At 46.8% G+C, this 17,004-nt stretch overlaps 1 protein-coding gene across 2 annotated transcripts in view; it reads left to right on the forward strand.

Moving 5' to 3' along the window:
- PLEKHM3 (pleckstrin homology domain containing M3) overlaps positions 1-17,004 on the forward strand; it is a 231,817-nt gene that overhangs the window by 134,445 nt on the left and 80,368 nt on the right. For both annotated transcript variants that reach the window (XM_088461836.1, XM_088461837.1), the window contains exon 6: positions 2,347-2,410. In XM_088461836.1, coding sequence (XP_088317962.1) covers positions 2,347-2,410 — 64 coding nt within the window. The remainder of the gene's footprint in view (positions 1-2,346; positions 2,411-17,004) is intronic.

The following is a 17,004-nucleotide window of genomic DNA, read 5'->3' on the forward strand; positions in this document are numbered from 1 at the left end:
GCCCCGCCTCCCGTGTTACATCACACAGAGATGGCGTGGCCTGCACCGGGCCCGTAAATAAATGTTACAGTATATATATCAAAATGGCCCTCGGCAGAAAAAACGTTCACCAACCCTGGGCTAAATGATAAAGGAAGAGAAACTGCAAAAACTACACTTATGGCGACTACAAGCATGGCGATATCGCCTTACGCATATACTATTACAACAATGCGTGATGGAAGTCCCATCGTTATTATTATTGGACACATTGAGAAGTGTGGTTCGCAATAAGCCTTTGCGTTGGTCATCTTCTTATCACACAGAAGGTCTCATTGACGCGGGAAGGGTTCCGACCTCATGTTTGGCCTTATTGGACCTCGGTCCTCTCATATGACCATTGAGCCGACCGAGATCCATGACCAGTACATACGTGGCAGTCACAAAGCTGGAAACATTCATCTGTTCAAGATCAGACCAGAGACTTGCCAAAGAAATAGTCAAATGATAAGGGAGCTGTCTGGGGAATTCCCTGGCACGGGAGATGGTGATGGCTGATTCACTCATTGAGCTTTAAAAATTATTGGATTCATTCATTTATTCTAAGTAGTGGTGTCAAAAATCTAGCTGTGAAATTAGACACTTGTCTGACAAGTCCGGGAAATGAATCATATTTATTGGTTCACAAAGGAATTTGTTTTTCTCCCCGTGGGGTAAATTGGCGGCTGCAGAGGGATCTGTCTGGTATTAAACTAAATCAACACATTTAGGGGGGTTTTTTTTATATAAAGTTTGTACTTGAAGCATTTTGATATTTTGTGACTTTATGAACTATACTGTGTTTCATCTTTCATGACACTGTAGCCATTGGTTGGGAATATTGTATCATAGTTTGTAGCATGTTCTTAGCCTGGCCTGTCCACAGTCTTCATTCAGTTTATTTTTTTGTAGCTTTCTTCTCTGCTTTTCAGCCATGTCCTGGGACAGGTAGCGTTGTTTTATATGCAGCAGCTGGGTGCGACACAGAAGCTTCTTTTCTGCAGACTGTTGTGCCTGTTGCAGGGGCCACAGCAAAGCTGGGCCTTACTCCACGGCAGTAATTCCAAACCACTATGGCAATCAAATATATCATGCTGAAAAGCACAGAAGAGGAATTGACAAATAGTATATTTGGTAAGAGTGGCAGGAGGACGTGTACAAATTCATAAATTTAAGTTATCGGCATGTGGAAAACCCCTATAAGTTGGGCATAAAGAATGAAAGACTAGGAATTATTTTAGAATGTTATTGTTATATAAGAAGAACAATTGAGGAAACTGTTATGGACAAATAAAATAACTCCTATAGAATACAGGACCTCATTCAGAGGTGCTCGCAAAAAGTGAGCGCTTGCTCTGAAACAGGGAGGCCGCTTTGTTTTTTAGCCTCTCCTCTTGGCCGCTCGCTAAGCTGTGGGTGACCACCCACAGCTTTTGCGAGTGGCCAGGTGATGGTCGCGATTATCGCGACCATCGGGCTTGCGACAAAACCCTTGTGGTAGGGTCTCGTCTGCCGCAAGCCCCAGTGAGCTTCCTGCTCAAATAGAGCAGGAAGTTCACTACTGACATCACGAGTGATGTCAGTAGGGCCGCCCACAAACGGCAGCGGTTTGACCAGCCACCCCCCTCCCCGCCTACAAAACAGGGCGAGCTGTCGATCAACATCGACAGCCGCCCCGTTTGTAGCGTGCCCCGGAGCAAGTGAATTTCTCACTCGTCACAGGGCTTGCGCAGGCGCGCGGCACGCGCCCCACCATCGACCCGCTTGCGAGCGGGTCTGAATGAGGTCCACAGTCTAGTACGTGAGCCTAATAGATATCTGTGACGAGTACAGAACACTACGTTCATGCGAACTCAGTAAAGATGCACTTCAACACTCTCTCCACATGGAGGCCGGCATAGAGCTGGTGGCCAAGGCTCTGTAAGATCTCTGATACATACTTGCCTACACTCCCGGAAAGTCGAGGGAGGCTCCCGGTTTTCGCGTAGCCAACCGCACCAGTGGGCAGGATGGGGAGATTTTACAGGGAATTTGTGGGTCTTTAGGAAGGGGGTGGGACTAAAATGTTGCAAATGGTGCCATTTAGCCCAGCCCCCTCTTCGCGGTCAAACTAAACGCAACTTTTCCCGGGAAGGGGCGTGGCCTAATGACATCCATAGTCCGGCCACCGAACCTGCCAGCAGCAGCTCCTCTCCGAGCTGCTCCCGGAGAGGAGTTTTCAAAAGTGGGTAAGTATGCGCTGATAGAGCATTGATCACCATGACGTGGCTTTGTAGTCGCCGGTCTGCCCTCCCCCCAACATAAATTTCTTGTTTTTTTTCTTTTCAGAATCTTTCCCCGCGAATATCTTTTCCAGCAAATTCACCTGTACGCCCTTGCGGACCTTCAACAGGTATTTTGTTTATATTTTATGTAAGAGTTACAGTATATATTGTATACACAGTGGTGCCGAGAGGAGGAGGGAGCGAGTACTAATTACCCGGGCTTCGGCTTGTTGGAGTGACTCGGCGTGGCAAACGCACTGTTTGGCGTGATTTGAGTAAAGCTGTGTTTGGACACATCTGTGCACGGATTGTTCCAGGCAGTATGTTTATTTCGACCTAAAGTAAAGCTCTTAAAGTAAATTTTCAAACTCACGCTTCATTGTTTGCAGATTTTTCTTTCTTTCTTTTTGTTTAAATGAAAACTGAAAAATGCTGCTTGCATAAGTATTCAACCCCTGCGGACTAGCAGTAGGTAGAACCACCTTTTGCTGCAGTAACAGCATTAAGGGCTTCCTTTATCACAAGTGATAAAACTCGCTGCGTATGATAACGGTGCTCCACCAGTCAGCTCCCAACTGTCACCTGTGTGAAAAGTGACAGTTGGGTACTGATTGGCTGGAGCCTCATTTATCAATGAGTAATAACACTCGTTAATAAATGGGGCCCTGAGTCTGTTGAGGTAAGTTCGTTTTGCGTTATTTCCCTGTACTTCGCACCATCCATCTTCAATTGTCACAAGATGCCCAGTCCTTGGGGAGGAAAACCAGCCCCCCAACATGATACTGCCACCCCGATACTTCACTGTTGGGATAGTGCTTGCTGAGGAATGGGCAGTGTTACTGTAGGTGTGCGCCATCATAGCAATTTGAATGGAGAATAAAAAGCAGTGGCCACAAAACCTTATCCCCACATTGTAGCTGGGTCCTGGATATTTTCTGGCAAACGCCAGATGTGCTACATGAGGTTTTCCTCAGTATTGGCCTCTTTCTCGCCACCCTCCCATACAGGACAGCTGTGTGTGCGGAGCCCTTGCTATGGCTGACTGGTGCGCCTTCACTCCAGTCTCAGCCAGCGAGCTCTGTAGCTCCTGCACAGCGCAAGTTGTGGCCTCTCTGCCGTCTCCTTCGTGCGCCAATGCTGAGCATTGGGGGACGGCCATGTCTATGCAGTGCCTGGGGTGGTATGATGCAACTTCCATTTCCTCACAATTGATCCAACCCTGCTTACTGGTGGTAGTCAGACCCGGGGACATGACTTTGTAACCTTTTCCTATCTTGTGCATGTCTATAACTTTATCTTTTCATTTTCTTAGAATGTAGTTTTCCTTCATAGTCACAGTGTGACCAATATGTCATTGGAATTAGGGGTTGATGATGACTGACTGATAGCAAAATGTTACTTAGATTGTAGCTTTCACGAGCAGGGACCACTTTTCCTTCCCTCTCTTATTCTTTCATCTCACCTCCAACAATGGCACCAAACCTTTGGGTTTGGCCGTCCTGCTGCTGATTTGGGTACTATGGGCCTGATTCAGAGCCGCTCGTTCGCTCCGAGCGATGTTTGCCCAACTGCGCATGCGTACGGATCGTTATACGCATGCGCGAACCAGTCAGTGCGGTCGAAATTCATGTGCTCGCAAAATAGCGAATGCCTGATAATTTGAGTGACAGGAGGAGGCGTATGTGGGTGGTAACGGGGGAAGGTGCTTGAAAACGGGGAGTGGAGATCTGAACGCAGGCGTGCTTAAAGGTCAAAACGGGCGTTTTATGGGTGTGCATAATTAAAACAGCAGCGTCATTGACCACGTCACTGGGTTATTTTATAGCTATAACTGCTCGCAAGATTGTGGTAGCAAAAACCAACCCCAAGAATAGCGAGCAGTTCATACGCTGGTCGATGTACTCGATTAATATAATAAATAGCGGACATGACGTAGGATGCGAGCGGCCAGGGGGAGTATTTATCCAAAAAACAACCGCAAGTTATGTTCGCTCGTTCAGACCTAGAGGCGTGAACAGACCGCAAAGAGTGAACGGTTCATTTGAATTGCCACCCCTATTTTCTGGACGAGCGAGCGCTAATTGCGTCCGGCTCTGAATCAGGCCCTATGACTGCTGCAGCAATGTTTATATACCTTGTTCTTGTCCTGCAATGTTTTGTACTGTAAAGCTGGGTACACACTACACGATGTGTGTGCCCAGCGATCCGACACACGACCCGGCTGCCGACGGGCTGACATATACGGCGGTCTATGCGCACTGGGCGATCCGATGCCCGACCACCCGATATGACTGCCCCCCCACCTAGCGCAGCATGGGATGGTCTTATGTGCAACATGCTGGACATAAGATCAGGCGATGAGGCTGACAACCCCACGGGAGCGCGCTCTGCACGATGTACTGCATACACACTGCAAATTATTAACGATTTGTCGTTCGATGTGTCGGAATCCGCCAACTCGTTAAAGATATCGTGTAGTGTGTACCCAGCATACGCCACGTTTGTTTGGTTTTTATCGTTCCTGCTGTTCCTGTTTATGTACGTATGTAATACCCCTTGTGGTGCCATATAAATAAGGAATAATAATAATTTACGCAAATAGGCAGGTGACCAACTTGTTGTCAATAATGTTGACATCCAAGTCCAAGTAGTGAATTTCCTGTTTGTCGCATGTAAAGGAGATTTAACAGGGGTGTTGGCTGCATTGCGATGGGTGATGACTTAGAGAGTGATTCAGATGATCCAGACTATAGAAGGAAGAGAGATCATCAATGTATCTCCTATTAAATATTATTTTCCCATTGATTGGCATTATCCAAGAAAATTATTTCCTCCTCCGCTATAAACATAAGGCTGTTTGCGATCGGTGGGACCACACTAGACCACTTTGTACAGACTTTTAATTGGAGATAGTACTTGCCATCATAGAATAAATAATTCCGCTTTAGAGTGAGTTTAAGAAGACTCATAAAGAACTCCACAACGGGACCGACATATAAGGGATTATCAGTTGTGAGTTTTCTTGCTGCTTCCAATCCTAAAGAGTGGCAAATGCAAGTATATAGATGGCTGACATCCACGGCACTCAATATATCTGCTGCCAGGAGTTCCTGGGTGAAGGTGCCGGTATTTAACCGGGTAAGTGGTCCTTTTTATTCTTGATGAAAGTGTTGGATAAATACTGAAATGTTGGTTCCACTAGCAACGTGTATTTGTATTGTTTTTTGTACGAGTGCCGTCAGTGTCCTTTGTATTTGTCTAGCAATTTATTCTTCCAGATGTTAGGAAGCCACCAACCATTACATAATATAATGGGCAAGTGACATATACAGTATATCAGCACAAAGGCCCTCATTCAGACCCACTCGCGAGCGGCTGTCCGCTCGCAAGTGGGTCGATGGTCCCCACTGCGCATGCGCACGACGGAGGGAGCTCCGTCGTGCGCATGCGCGAGACCCAACGACCGAAGGACTTTCCTTCGCTCGGAGTGTCTCATCAAAGGGGGCGTGCTGTCGATGGTGACTGACAGCACGCCCCCTTTGGTGGGCGTGCCTGCCAGACGTAGGCGTTCCCAAGGGAACGCCTACCGTCTGTAGCCGGCCCCACTGACATCACTAGTGATGTCAGTGGGAGTGATTTTGGCTCTGACAGGCTTTTGCTCGCAGTTTCGATGGTCGCAATGGTCAAGACCATCGCGACCATCATCTTGCACGCACGTATATGCTGTGGGTGGTGACCCACAGCTATACGAGCGTCCAGGAGGACGCTCCATATTAATGGAGGTGGGCCCTGATTCAGAGCGAGCGCTCTGGTCAGAGCGTCCGGCTCTGAATCAGGGCCAAAGTCTTCTTTATTAAGTTAAGTCCGCAGAGCGCCGCTTATTGGGATGATTTCATTATTGGTCAGTGTGCAGCACGGCAATCACTACTCTATAAGGAAAGTGCCGGCTGTATGGACATGTGTGTATATATACATATACAGTGTGTGTGTGTATGTATGTGTGTATATATACATATACATAGGGGTATTCAATATGGGAGTGAAAACTCAGTTTTTGCGTTAATATCGCACCTATGACATCATTATCGCAGGTTTTAGTTTTACACCGTATTCAATTTCAAAGACTTTTCACAGGTTCGAAATTGAATAGGTGTCGAAAAAAAGTTCAGAATTGGGGTTTAGGGGTGCAGGCTTAAAAAAAATAGCCTGCACCCCTGGGAATGACATTTAAAAAAGAACTGTCAAAAAAAGTTTTAAAAAAATAGGGACACCCCAAAAAATTAATTTAAAAATTGGGGTGAAAAAAAAAAATGGGAAAAATAGTTTAAGAATAGGGAAATAGGTTCAGGGCTATTATGCAAATATGCGGCAGGTGTATTATAGAATAGAATTATAGCGGCAGGTGCACAAATGCAGAATTTTTTAAAACTTACTTTAGGGACATCAAAATATGCTAGTACCCATTTTCATGTACCCCAAATTTGATGGGACCACTTAAAAAAACCAAAAAAATAACCTAAGTGCTCTTCTGCATCACTTCTTCAATGTCAGGAAAAAACACCTGCTGCGGCTATTTAAATCCCTGACTTTCATTTACAGGCTAAAATTGGGGTACCCATAGTGATCCCCCATGTTTTTACAACTTTAGGGGGGGTCTTACAATTTTTTTAAGGAAAATTTCGTAACTTTACGCAAATCCCACTTCGCAGGCTCCCGTTTTCGTTAGTTTCATATTGAATACGGGGATAAGCGGGCGCGCGCCCGATACTTTATCCCAGGTAAAAGCTCCGATATGAAATGTAAACTTCGACAGCGAAGTTTACGTTCCATATTGAATTCCCCTCACAGTGTGTGTGTGTGTATATAGTATTTACATCAACTTTTCAGTTATTTTAATTACTTTCGTCAGGTTATTAAAGTAACTGAAACTTTGATGTAAATTCGGCGGTGTCTCCTGCGCTTTTTCATTACTTCAAACAAGTCCTGTGAGTGCCGCACCCTGACAGCTACACTGTAGTAATTTGGAAGGTTACAAGAGAGTTACCTACTTTACTAGAAGCAGAGATCTCTGCCCCAAATTCGGGAGTCTCTGGGAGAGTGGGTAAGTGTGACTAAGGGCCATATTCAATTAGGTAGCGAAAACCCGTTATCGGCGATACTTTATCGTCATTTTCGCTATTCAATTTGGATGACTTTTTGCAGGTGCAGAAGTCAGAGGTTTGAACCCAGTGAAAAGGTATCCCCATAGAATAGGTGGTGAGAACAAGAGCAGAATTGGGGTTTTGGGGTGCAGACTTCTAAAAACAACCGTGCACCCCTTGGACAGGCTCCTAAAGGTATTCTGTGTCAAAATAATAAAAAAAATATATCACAGGACACCCCAAAAAAGGTACTTTCATTTTGGGGGCGACAAAAAATAAATTGGGGGACACACTTTTAAACTAGCGAAATAGACTCCAGGGGCGTCCCCAAGTATGCCCCCCGGTGTTTTTGTTATTGCAGGTGTTTGCGGCAGGTGGATATTTCATGATTTTTACAAGTTCACTTTAGCCATTTAAAAATATGCTTGCACCCATTTTCATGTACCCCAAATTTGAAGGGACTAGTTTTTTTTTTTTTTAAAGTTGCTAAACGCTATTCTTTACCACTATCTTAAAGGCACAAAAAAACACCTATCGAGACCATTTAAAAACTCCAAATACCTTTAGCAGTGTAATTCGAGGGTAACCATAGTGATCCCCTCATCTCAGATCATCTTTTGGGGGGTGTCAGGCTGATTTCCCCAAAAATGACAGGACTTTTAACAGATTACCTTTTCGCCGGGTTCCATTTTCACCGATTCCAAATTGAATACCGGGATACGCGGGGACGTGCACGACAACTTTTTACCTGCAAAATCTCCGATGACGGTGAAAAGTTCGGCAACTGATTTTTTGCCTCAAATTGAATACGGGCCTATATCTGACAGTCCCAAAGGTTTTTTTTTTTACATTTCAACTTCCATGTATTTGATAATAACACAGTTGGAAGAACCGCGGCCAGGAAATTCTGCGCTTTCACCATTTGGCGTCTACTCAGGGAGCAAGTTTCACGGTTACATTTATACCTTGAAATTGAAGTTTAATTAAACTGAATTAAAAGTTGCGTTATAAGTTGCACCTTTTTTTTGTCAATTGGTGTCAGTTTGCCAACCGCGTTCGCTCCCTGAAAATCACCGCAAAGCGGCGTACAGCGCCAATGTGAAAGAAAAAAAACACAAGAACATCATTTATGCATTAGTGTGGACTCCCAGCCACCAACAACAAAACCTTCTCATCAATTCTGTATTCATTTCAGTGTTAAATTGTGGAGCCGGAGACATTTTGGCTGTAATAACGCAAATGCAAAAAGAAAGTGTTACATACGGAGATCAGGTATTACTCTATCTAGCTGTGTATGTGGCCGCTCTGCTCTGCTACATTTATCCAGGGTCACAGATGAATAAGGGTATTCAATATGGAGCGAAAACTCAGTTTCTGCAATGTTTTCGCTCAGATGACGTAATTTTCGGCGCTTTTACTTTTACACTGTATTCAATTTGAAAACTTTTCGCCGGTGCGAAAAGTATATTGCATTCGACCAAGGAATGGGTGGCGAAAAAAAGTGCAGAATTGGGGCTTTGGGGTGCAACATTTCGGAAACCACCCTGCAACCTTCAGACAGTCCCCAAAGGTAAACTGTGTCAACAAATGTAACAAAAAAATACCTCAGAAGACCCCAAAAGAAGCACTTTCATTTTGGGGGTGAACAAAAAAATTGGGGGGTACAAAGTTAAAAACTAGCAAACTACAATCTAGGGGGGTCCCCCAGTATGCCACAGGTGTTTTTTTCATTGCAGGTGTTTGCGGCAGGTGGATTTTTCACGTTTTTTAAAACTTCACTTTAGCAACTTTTAAATATGCTCACCCCCATTTTCAAGTACCCCAAATTTGCTGGGACTACTTATTTTCTGCCAAAAATACTTCTAAATACTATTCTTCACCACCTTCCCAAATCCCCAAAATAGCAGCTATCGAGCCCGTTTAAAGACCCCAAAAACCTCCAGCAGGGCTAATCGGGGGTATCCAGAGTGATCCCCCATGTCAGAGCACCTTTTTGGGGGTGGGAACGCCTACCGTCGATGGGAACGCCTACCGTCTGAAGCCGGCCCCACTGACATCACTAGTGATGTCAGTGGGAGTGATTTTGGCTCTGGTAGAGCCAAAATCACTCCTGGGCTTGCGGCATCGAGACCCTACCGCAGGGTCTCGTCGCAAGCCCGATGGTCAAAGACCATCGCGACCATCTTTTTGGCCGCTCGCATATGCTGTGGGTGGTCACCCACTGCTATGCGAGCGGCCAGGAGGCCGCTCCATTTTCAGGTAGGAGGGCCCTGATTCAGAGCCAGCGCTCTGGTCAGAGCGTTCAGCTCTGAATCAGGCCCTATGTTCTAAGCCTTGGAGAGAGCGAAAGTAATTGGAGATAATGGCCCACATTCAGACCCACTCGCAAGTGGGTCGATGGTGGGACACTACGCACCGCGTGCGTGCGCAAGCCCCGTAGCAAGTGAGAAATTCACTCGCTCCGGGGCTCGCTACAAACGGGGCGGCTGTCGATGTTGGTCGACAGCTCGCCCCCTTCTGTAGGCGGGGAGGGGGGTGGCTGGACAAACGGAGGCGTTCCTGAAGGAACGCCTGCCGTTTGTGGGCTGCCCTACTGACATCACTCGTGATGTCAGTATTCAGCTTCCTGCTCTATTTGTGCAGGAAGCTCACTGGGACTTGCGACAGACGAGACCCTACCTCAAGGGTCTCGTCGCAAACCCGATGGTTGCGATAATCGCGACCATCATCTGGCTGCTCGCAAAAGCTGTGGGTGGCCACCCACAGCTTAGCGAGCGGCCAGGAGGCCGGTTTAAACAAAAGAAGCGGCCGCCCTCATTCAGAGCGAGCGCTCGCTTTTTCCAAGCGCCTCTGAAAGAGTTCCAAAGTACCAACCTCTCAGCTCCTGTCATTTTTCAAACACAGTCTATAAAGTGACAGGAGCTGAGTGGTTGGTACTTTATCTCTCTCCAAGGCGTAGACCACTTTACCGCTCCACCACACCTTGATACATCTCCCGCAGAGTAGGTATTTATGTGATATGTGCATCACTAGAACGCCATACGGGAAACAAGTAACAACACACTTTTATTTTAAAAGTAAAACCCTGAGTCTGTCTGGAGATCATTAGGAACGTCCCTGTACCGGGATAATGCATACAGCTGCTTTGTACCGCCAGCGCTGTGCAGCAGGACGCTCGGACAATAGAGCTGCAGATGTGAATACTCCATGTAAGCACAGTTGCTCCTTTACCAACAAAGCCCTGTATTACCAGGTGATGCTGCTCCGCTGGTCTCGCACGTCACTGGCAGATTGGAAGCTCCCAGCACGACTCCAGTTTCCCAGCGAGACAGCTTGGCCCATGCAAAAAAAAAATGGGACCGGCGCAGCCCTGTGTTCACACCGGCTACATCAGAGACATGACCCAAGTTCAGAGAGGAGGCCAAGCCAAAGATGCATTGGCAGCCTACCCTTCCAGTCCCCCATCCCCACCCCCCCCTGTTCCTTGCTCTCCATTGTTCCGAGCTCTTAGCAGGCATGATAACTAATTAGACGCTTTCAGATTTAACAAGCAGAAAGACAAAGGGTGACAGCTCCTGTATACTGCCCCGCTAGTGATGGTTGTATCCCACTCACCAAGCTTGTTTGTGGCTTTACAATCCTCCGAGGGTAATGGGCTGTGAGGCAGGATTGAAGCTTGTATTAAAACAGCACTAAATCACCGTTAGCTGCTTGATCCTTGGCAATGTGGCCAAATTAATGAGTTGGACAGAAGGAGATTAAATTGTTATTAAATATTTATTAACCGTTATTTGCAACATATTACAGTTTATTTAAATAAATAAATAAATAAATAAATCTAAATTGTAAAATGTTATCCGGTGTAATAAAATAATAATATTTACTTTGGCTGCTGGTACGTGGCGTGTTCTGTGGTCACCGGCTACTCATACAGGACTATTTTTGTAAGGGAGAAAGGCCCACCTGTTATCGCTGCGTATAGAGTTTCTCCCTATATATTTAGGGCTCTCACCATGCTGGCTTTCTCCACCAATACCTTCCAGCATGGGGAAGCCCATATAACAAGAAGAGCGGAAGTCTATTTATTTATTTTATTTATTACCACTTATTTATATAGCGCACACATAGGGCCTGATTCACAGCCGGACGCTCTGACAGAGCGCTCGCTCTGAATCAGGGCCGGGTTTTTTTTTTTTTTTGGAGCGGCCTCCTGGCCGCTTGCATAGATGTGGGTGACCACTCACAGCTATAGCGAGCAGCCATGATGAAGGTCGCGAAGGTCATCATCATCGGGCTTGCGACGAGACCCTTGTGGTAGGGTCTCGTTCATCGCAAGCTCCAGAGAGCTTTCGGCTCTAACAGCCGGAAGCTGTCCACTGACATCACTTCTCATGGGAACGCCTCCGTTTGGGCAGCCACCCCCCCCCCCCGGCCCGCCCACCAAAGGGGGCGAGCTGTCGCTCAACATCGACAGCTCGTCTCCGTTGGTGCGAGACCCGACGCGACGGAGTGCCCGTCGCTAGCCGGGTCTCGCGCATGCGCACGACGGAGTCGGCTCCATCGTGCGCATGCGCTGTGGGCCACCATCGACCCGGTTGCGAGCGCTCAGCGCTTGCGACCAGGTCTGAATCAGGCCCATATTCCGCAGTGCTCGTTTTGCATATTCTCGATCAGTTTGGGTGCGACCGATCGCTCCCGAGCGACTGCCTCTGAATAAGGTCCTATATTCCTTACCACATGCGCACACACATACACACTAGGGTTAATTTGTGTTGGGAGCCAATTAACCTACCAGTATATTTTTTTTTGGAGTGTAGGAGGAAACCCACGCAAGCACAGGGAAAATATACAAACTCCACACAGAAAGGGTCATAGTGGGTAACGAACCCAGGACCTCAGTGCTGTGAGGCAGTAATGCTAACCATTACACCATCTGTGCTGCCCTGTCCATGATCAACACCACAAAACCCGCACTGATAAACCAACTATAGAAAATAATCACTATACAGTACTAACAAATTTGTCCAAATCTCAGAGTTCACTTAGTTAAAAAATAATGTAATATTTAATATATTCACATGGTTTTTAATTATAATAAACAATTAACCAATAAACATAATTCACAGTGTTATAAACTTAATTCATTAGGAGCAACTCTTGCCCTGGGTTCAAAAGCACATAAAAAGAACCATCTAAACAAAGGGTCTTTAATGTAGTCTGAATTGCGCTTTAAATGAATATTATTCTAGCAGTCCAGGATAATTCTAAAGTCTTGTAAATTTACAGGACACTTTAGGACTCTAATCTGGACTCCAAATGATTAACAGTCCCTCCAAACATAACAGTTCCAATGGTAAGGTTATGTAGATCACGTCTCTGTAGTCTTGCAGGTTATTAGGAACCCCTGTCAGGCTCCTCTGTCAGGAGGGCAAACACCCCTTTGATGCCAAGAGGTTGTCAATATCATTGCATGCAGTAATAGTTTCCTCATTTAGGGGCAGATGTACTAAGCTCTGGAGAGTGAAAACTACCAACCAATCAGCTCCTAAGTGTCATTTTTTTAAACACAGGGCGGGATTTACTAAGCATCGCGCCTTTCTTCGGATATATACCGCAGTTGATGACCACGATATGTACCTAGAAATGCGATGTACATTGAAAAGGACAGCGCTCCCAGTAAGAGCTGTATTTTCGGGGGTTTTACCGCATTTTCAACTTTAGTACATCCCGCCCATAGCCTGTAACATGACAGGAGCTGATTGGCTGGTACTTTATCTCTGTCCAATTTATCACTTTCCAGAGCTTAGTACATCTCCCCCTTAGAGGAGTCAGTGCTGCTTTAACTGTAGGATTCCAGTGAGTCTGACACCACAGAAGCACAGGGCTGAGACATGAGACCATTCTCCCTGTGAGTCCAGGAGGAATGTTGGCGTTCAGGCTGTTTTCTTCCCCGTCCCTGCAAAATGCTCTAGAAACTCTAAACCACACTGTTTATTGCTCTCATTGCTTCCATGGCCCACATTTCAGATTTCTCTGCACTTTCCACACTTTGGGGTTTCCCATAAACTACCATGCTTCTGCAAATTACAGCTTAGTCCCAGCTTGGCTTTGCACTGGTGTATTTTTAGGGGGGGGGGGGTTCTGGCGTAATCATCTATTTCCAGCAGTTAAGATAATTATAGTGACTTTTTGTCCTAGATTGGAATTATGATGTTTGTTTCTTGTGTCACAAAAGTCTTCGAAACTACATTTACCACGGAGGACGTCTGCTACACTGTTACTAGCATGGAGCTATTTCTTGTCAGCCTGTCAGTAATAACGATCAGCGTCATTGTACATTACACCACCTACTGTGAATCATAAGGATATTAGAATACTAGAAGGAATGCCATGTACGTATGAAAGCATCAGGTCACAACGCTGTTATACAGGACACAAAACTCTTCTGTCACCTATAGATTCCCCAGTGTTCCCCATATTATATACCTTGTGTACAGGGGGACCGGGGCCAGCTGTTGAGGGGGCAAATATCCTCCTTTGCATACATCTATTTCTTTTTTTGGAGGGGATATGGCCACTCCTCCCAGATTTGGCCCCAGTACTCGGGCCCCATTGGGCTCTTAACGGCCCTGATTGTGTAAAGTAGTTTTTGGTAAAGAAATTTAAACATTTTCATATTTTTTTTACTTTCTATTTGGTTGTGCTCTGATACGCTTACTTGTTTGTTTATTATACATGTGTTAGTGTTCATTCTAGCACCCTGCACCCGTGCAGTTCCTCTTTCCTGCCTGGGGAGTCACTCTATGCTCTGGTGCTTCTAGCACACTGTAGCAAACTGCTGAGATACAGGCCAGAGTGTGCTAGAAGCACCAGAGCAGAGTGCGAGACCCCAGGCAGGAAAGCGGAACTACACGGTGCGTGACAGGTGCAGGGTGCTAGAATGAACACTAATGTACAGTATGCAGGTGTGGGATCTCAGCCAAATCACATTTATTGTTTCATTATTTTGCCTGGTGGACTTGCTCGGAGGCAGCCTTCTATACTAGCTGGGTACCTCTGTAGGTAAATCATCCTAACATGTAACTGGTTGAAGCAAATCTACATTGTTGTGTAACAGCCCAATCACAGTAGGCATTACCAAAGAATGTGGTGTCCCACCTGATTTTTTCCATTACCAGCTAGGGTTGGTGGCACTATAGCAGGGGGAATGTATGACATGGAGTCCCCCACCATAATGTCAACCAGCCCTGGGCCAGTCAGTGCGGGGCCAAAAAATGTGGGTCTTATTCCTAGATGTGGGGTTAATAATTTGTATTAAAAAAATTGATTTAATAATCACCTTTGCTGCTGCACTAAAGGTCCCAGCTAGCCCTATCATGCCCAATTTCAGGGCATGCTGGCACTTGGAGAACAATAAGTGTCAGCAAGCCCAGGCAGACAGGGCCTGTTGGCACCTGTAGTTCACCAGTATAGAAAGTATTACAATATACGCAGGAGGAGGACAACATTATAAAAAATATTTTATTAGATTAAAATACCCCGAGACCCCTAATTCACCCATTTGTTACTCTATTCCTTAGAGAAGGGTCCTATTCGGGTTCATGTAGCATCCACGAACTTTGCAAAAAAACACGCAAATAAATGACACAATGTGTCTCTTAACCTGGAAGCGACAGGTCCCTTGTATGATGGCATCATCAGGAGGGGCCAGTCCCAAACATTGCAGAACCCCAGCAGGAAAGATGCATTGTTGGCTTCTCTAGCAAATGTGGGCAAATTTATTTAAATTCATATTGCCATTTACTGGAATAAGGGATTGGCATAATAGTTTTGAACGCCATTACAGGGCATGCATAAATTAGCCACTGCGATGCCATACTCAGCTTGGGCTTTCATTGCGTGTGATGAGGTTAGCAATTTCTGAGTAAGGTCAGAGCTGTGTAAGTGTACGTCAGGCTGCGATGGTTCTCCATGTTACTGATGGTTTCGCAGTCTTGCTAAGTATTACGGATATGTGTAAGGTAAGGGGGGCGTCCTTCTGTTAGGCTGCGTATGGCATTGCAATTGTAATCATTAGCATATCTTCGCTGTGAGACTGCGTGCGTAATCGCTGTTGCGGCCTTAAATGCGAATAACACATTCAAACTGAGGGGGGGTTACTAATGTATGGGGGGATGCAGTTAGGAGACCGGCAGATGGGATGCCGCCAGTCAAAATCCCAACATTGCAAGTCCGACACGGGGCTAAAGATAGGCGTCAATATTTAATCTAAACAGACGACATTCCGAATGAGGTAAGTCGTGGGGGGGGGGGTTATGTTTAGGCAGCATATCGGGGATAGGGCTAGGATTGGGGGGGTAGGGTTAGGCACCACTTGGGGAGGGTTAATTTTAGGCACTAACGGGTAGGGTTAGGCTACAAGAAGTTAGGGTTAGGGGGAGAAGAGGGGAGGGTTAGTATACTTACCCGACCCCTGTTGGGATGCGCCACTCTCTGTATTTTGACAGGAGGCATCCCAACTGCCAATATCTCATACCCATTCCTGTATGGGGCCCAGAATGACATGGGAGGCTGCGTCTGCTTGTGAATTTGAAGCCGGGCTCGCCATCACCGGCCAGACCCACAATCAGACTGTGATCATTGGTGCTGGCAGAGCTGGATGGATGTGGGGACAGGGGGGTTGCCTCTCTCAGGGGGCCGTTGGGCCTGGCATGGGGAGGTGTGAGGAGCATGCAAGAGGAATGTGGGGGGGCCTGATGGCGTATGGGGAAATTTGGGGTGGTCTGAGGGAAATGTCAGTACCATTGGAATGGAGGTGTCATATCAATCTACACCTCTGTGTTCATGGGGCCGGTGGAAGAGGGGGGACCAGGCTGTATAATTTTTACTGGGCCCCACAGTTTCCTGCTAATAAGTCTGCCCCCTGAATCCTAGTCACTTACTGCAGTCACGGTTTATTTCTACTTCAGGGTCCATAGGGTTCCACAGGATACCTTGGGGTATAGGTGTGACGTCAGTCGCAGGGCACCAAAGAGTTAAGCTTTCAGCCTCCCAGGATGCACTAGGTCCCCCTCCTATACCCCGCCCCCAGGCCAAGGCACCTTAGTTTAGTTTGGTGCCCGGCCGGAGTCGGGTGCACCTGTTGGAGTGGGGGCTAGAAGAGCCCCTGAAGCTTATTCTTCATGCAGCTGTGGCTGCACAACTGGATGAACAGCATGGACAGTCAGTCCTGACGTCCATGCTGTCTTCCCTACACCCCGCCGGTACCAGAACGCCGGTACTGATCCGGGGATGCTGGTGGGCGTCTGGGGTCACAGCTAGCGGTGACCCCAGATGCTCCGGACCATGGCCGGATTCAAGGGGGACAGAGGTAAGCAGCGGGGTCCCGCGGTGGGTCCCCGCTGATCACATGGTCCTAAGTCCCCAGGCAGGGGGCTCCCTGGGGACTGGCTGCAGCGTGGAGCCAGGCGACCAACCTGCGCTTCCACTACCCCCTGGGACAGCGGACCGCAGCAGAGCGGTAGCGCTGCGGCGTCCCAGGGGTTAAATGCATGCCAGGGGAGCGCGCCTTCCCTGTCTCA

The sequence above is a fragment of the Taudactylus pleione genome, unplaced genomic scaffold, assembly GCF_031769625.1.
Source record: "Taudactylus pleione unplaced genomic scaffold, aTauple2 ptg001109l, whole genome shotgun sequence".
Classification (NCBI taxonomy): Eukaryota; Metazoa; Chordata; class Amphibia; order Anura; family Myobatrachidae; genus Taudactylus; species Taudactylus pleione.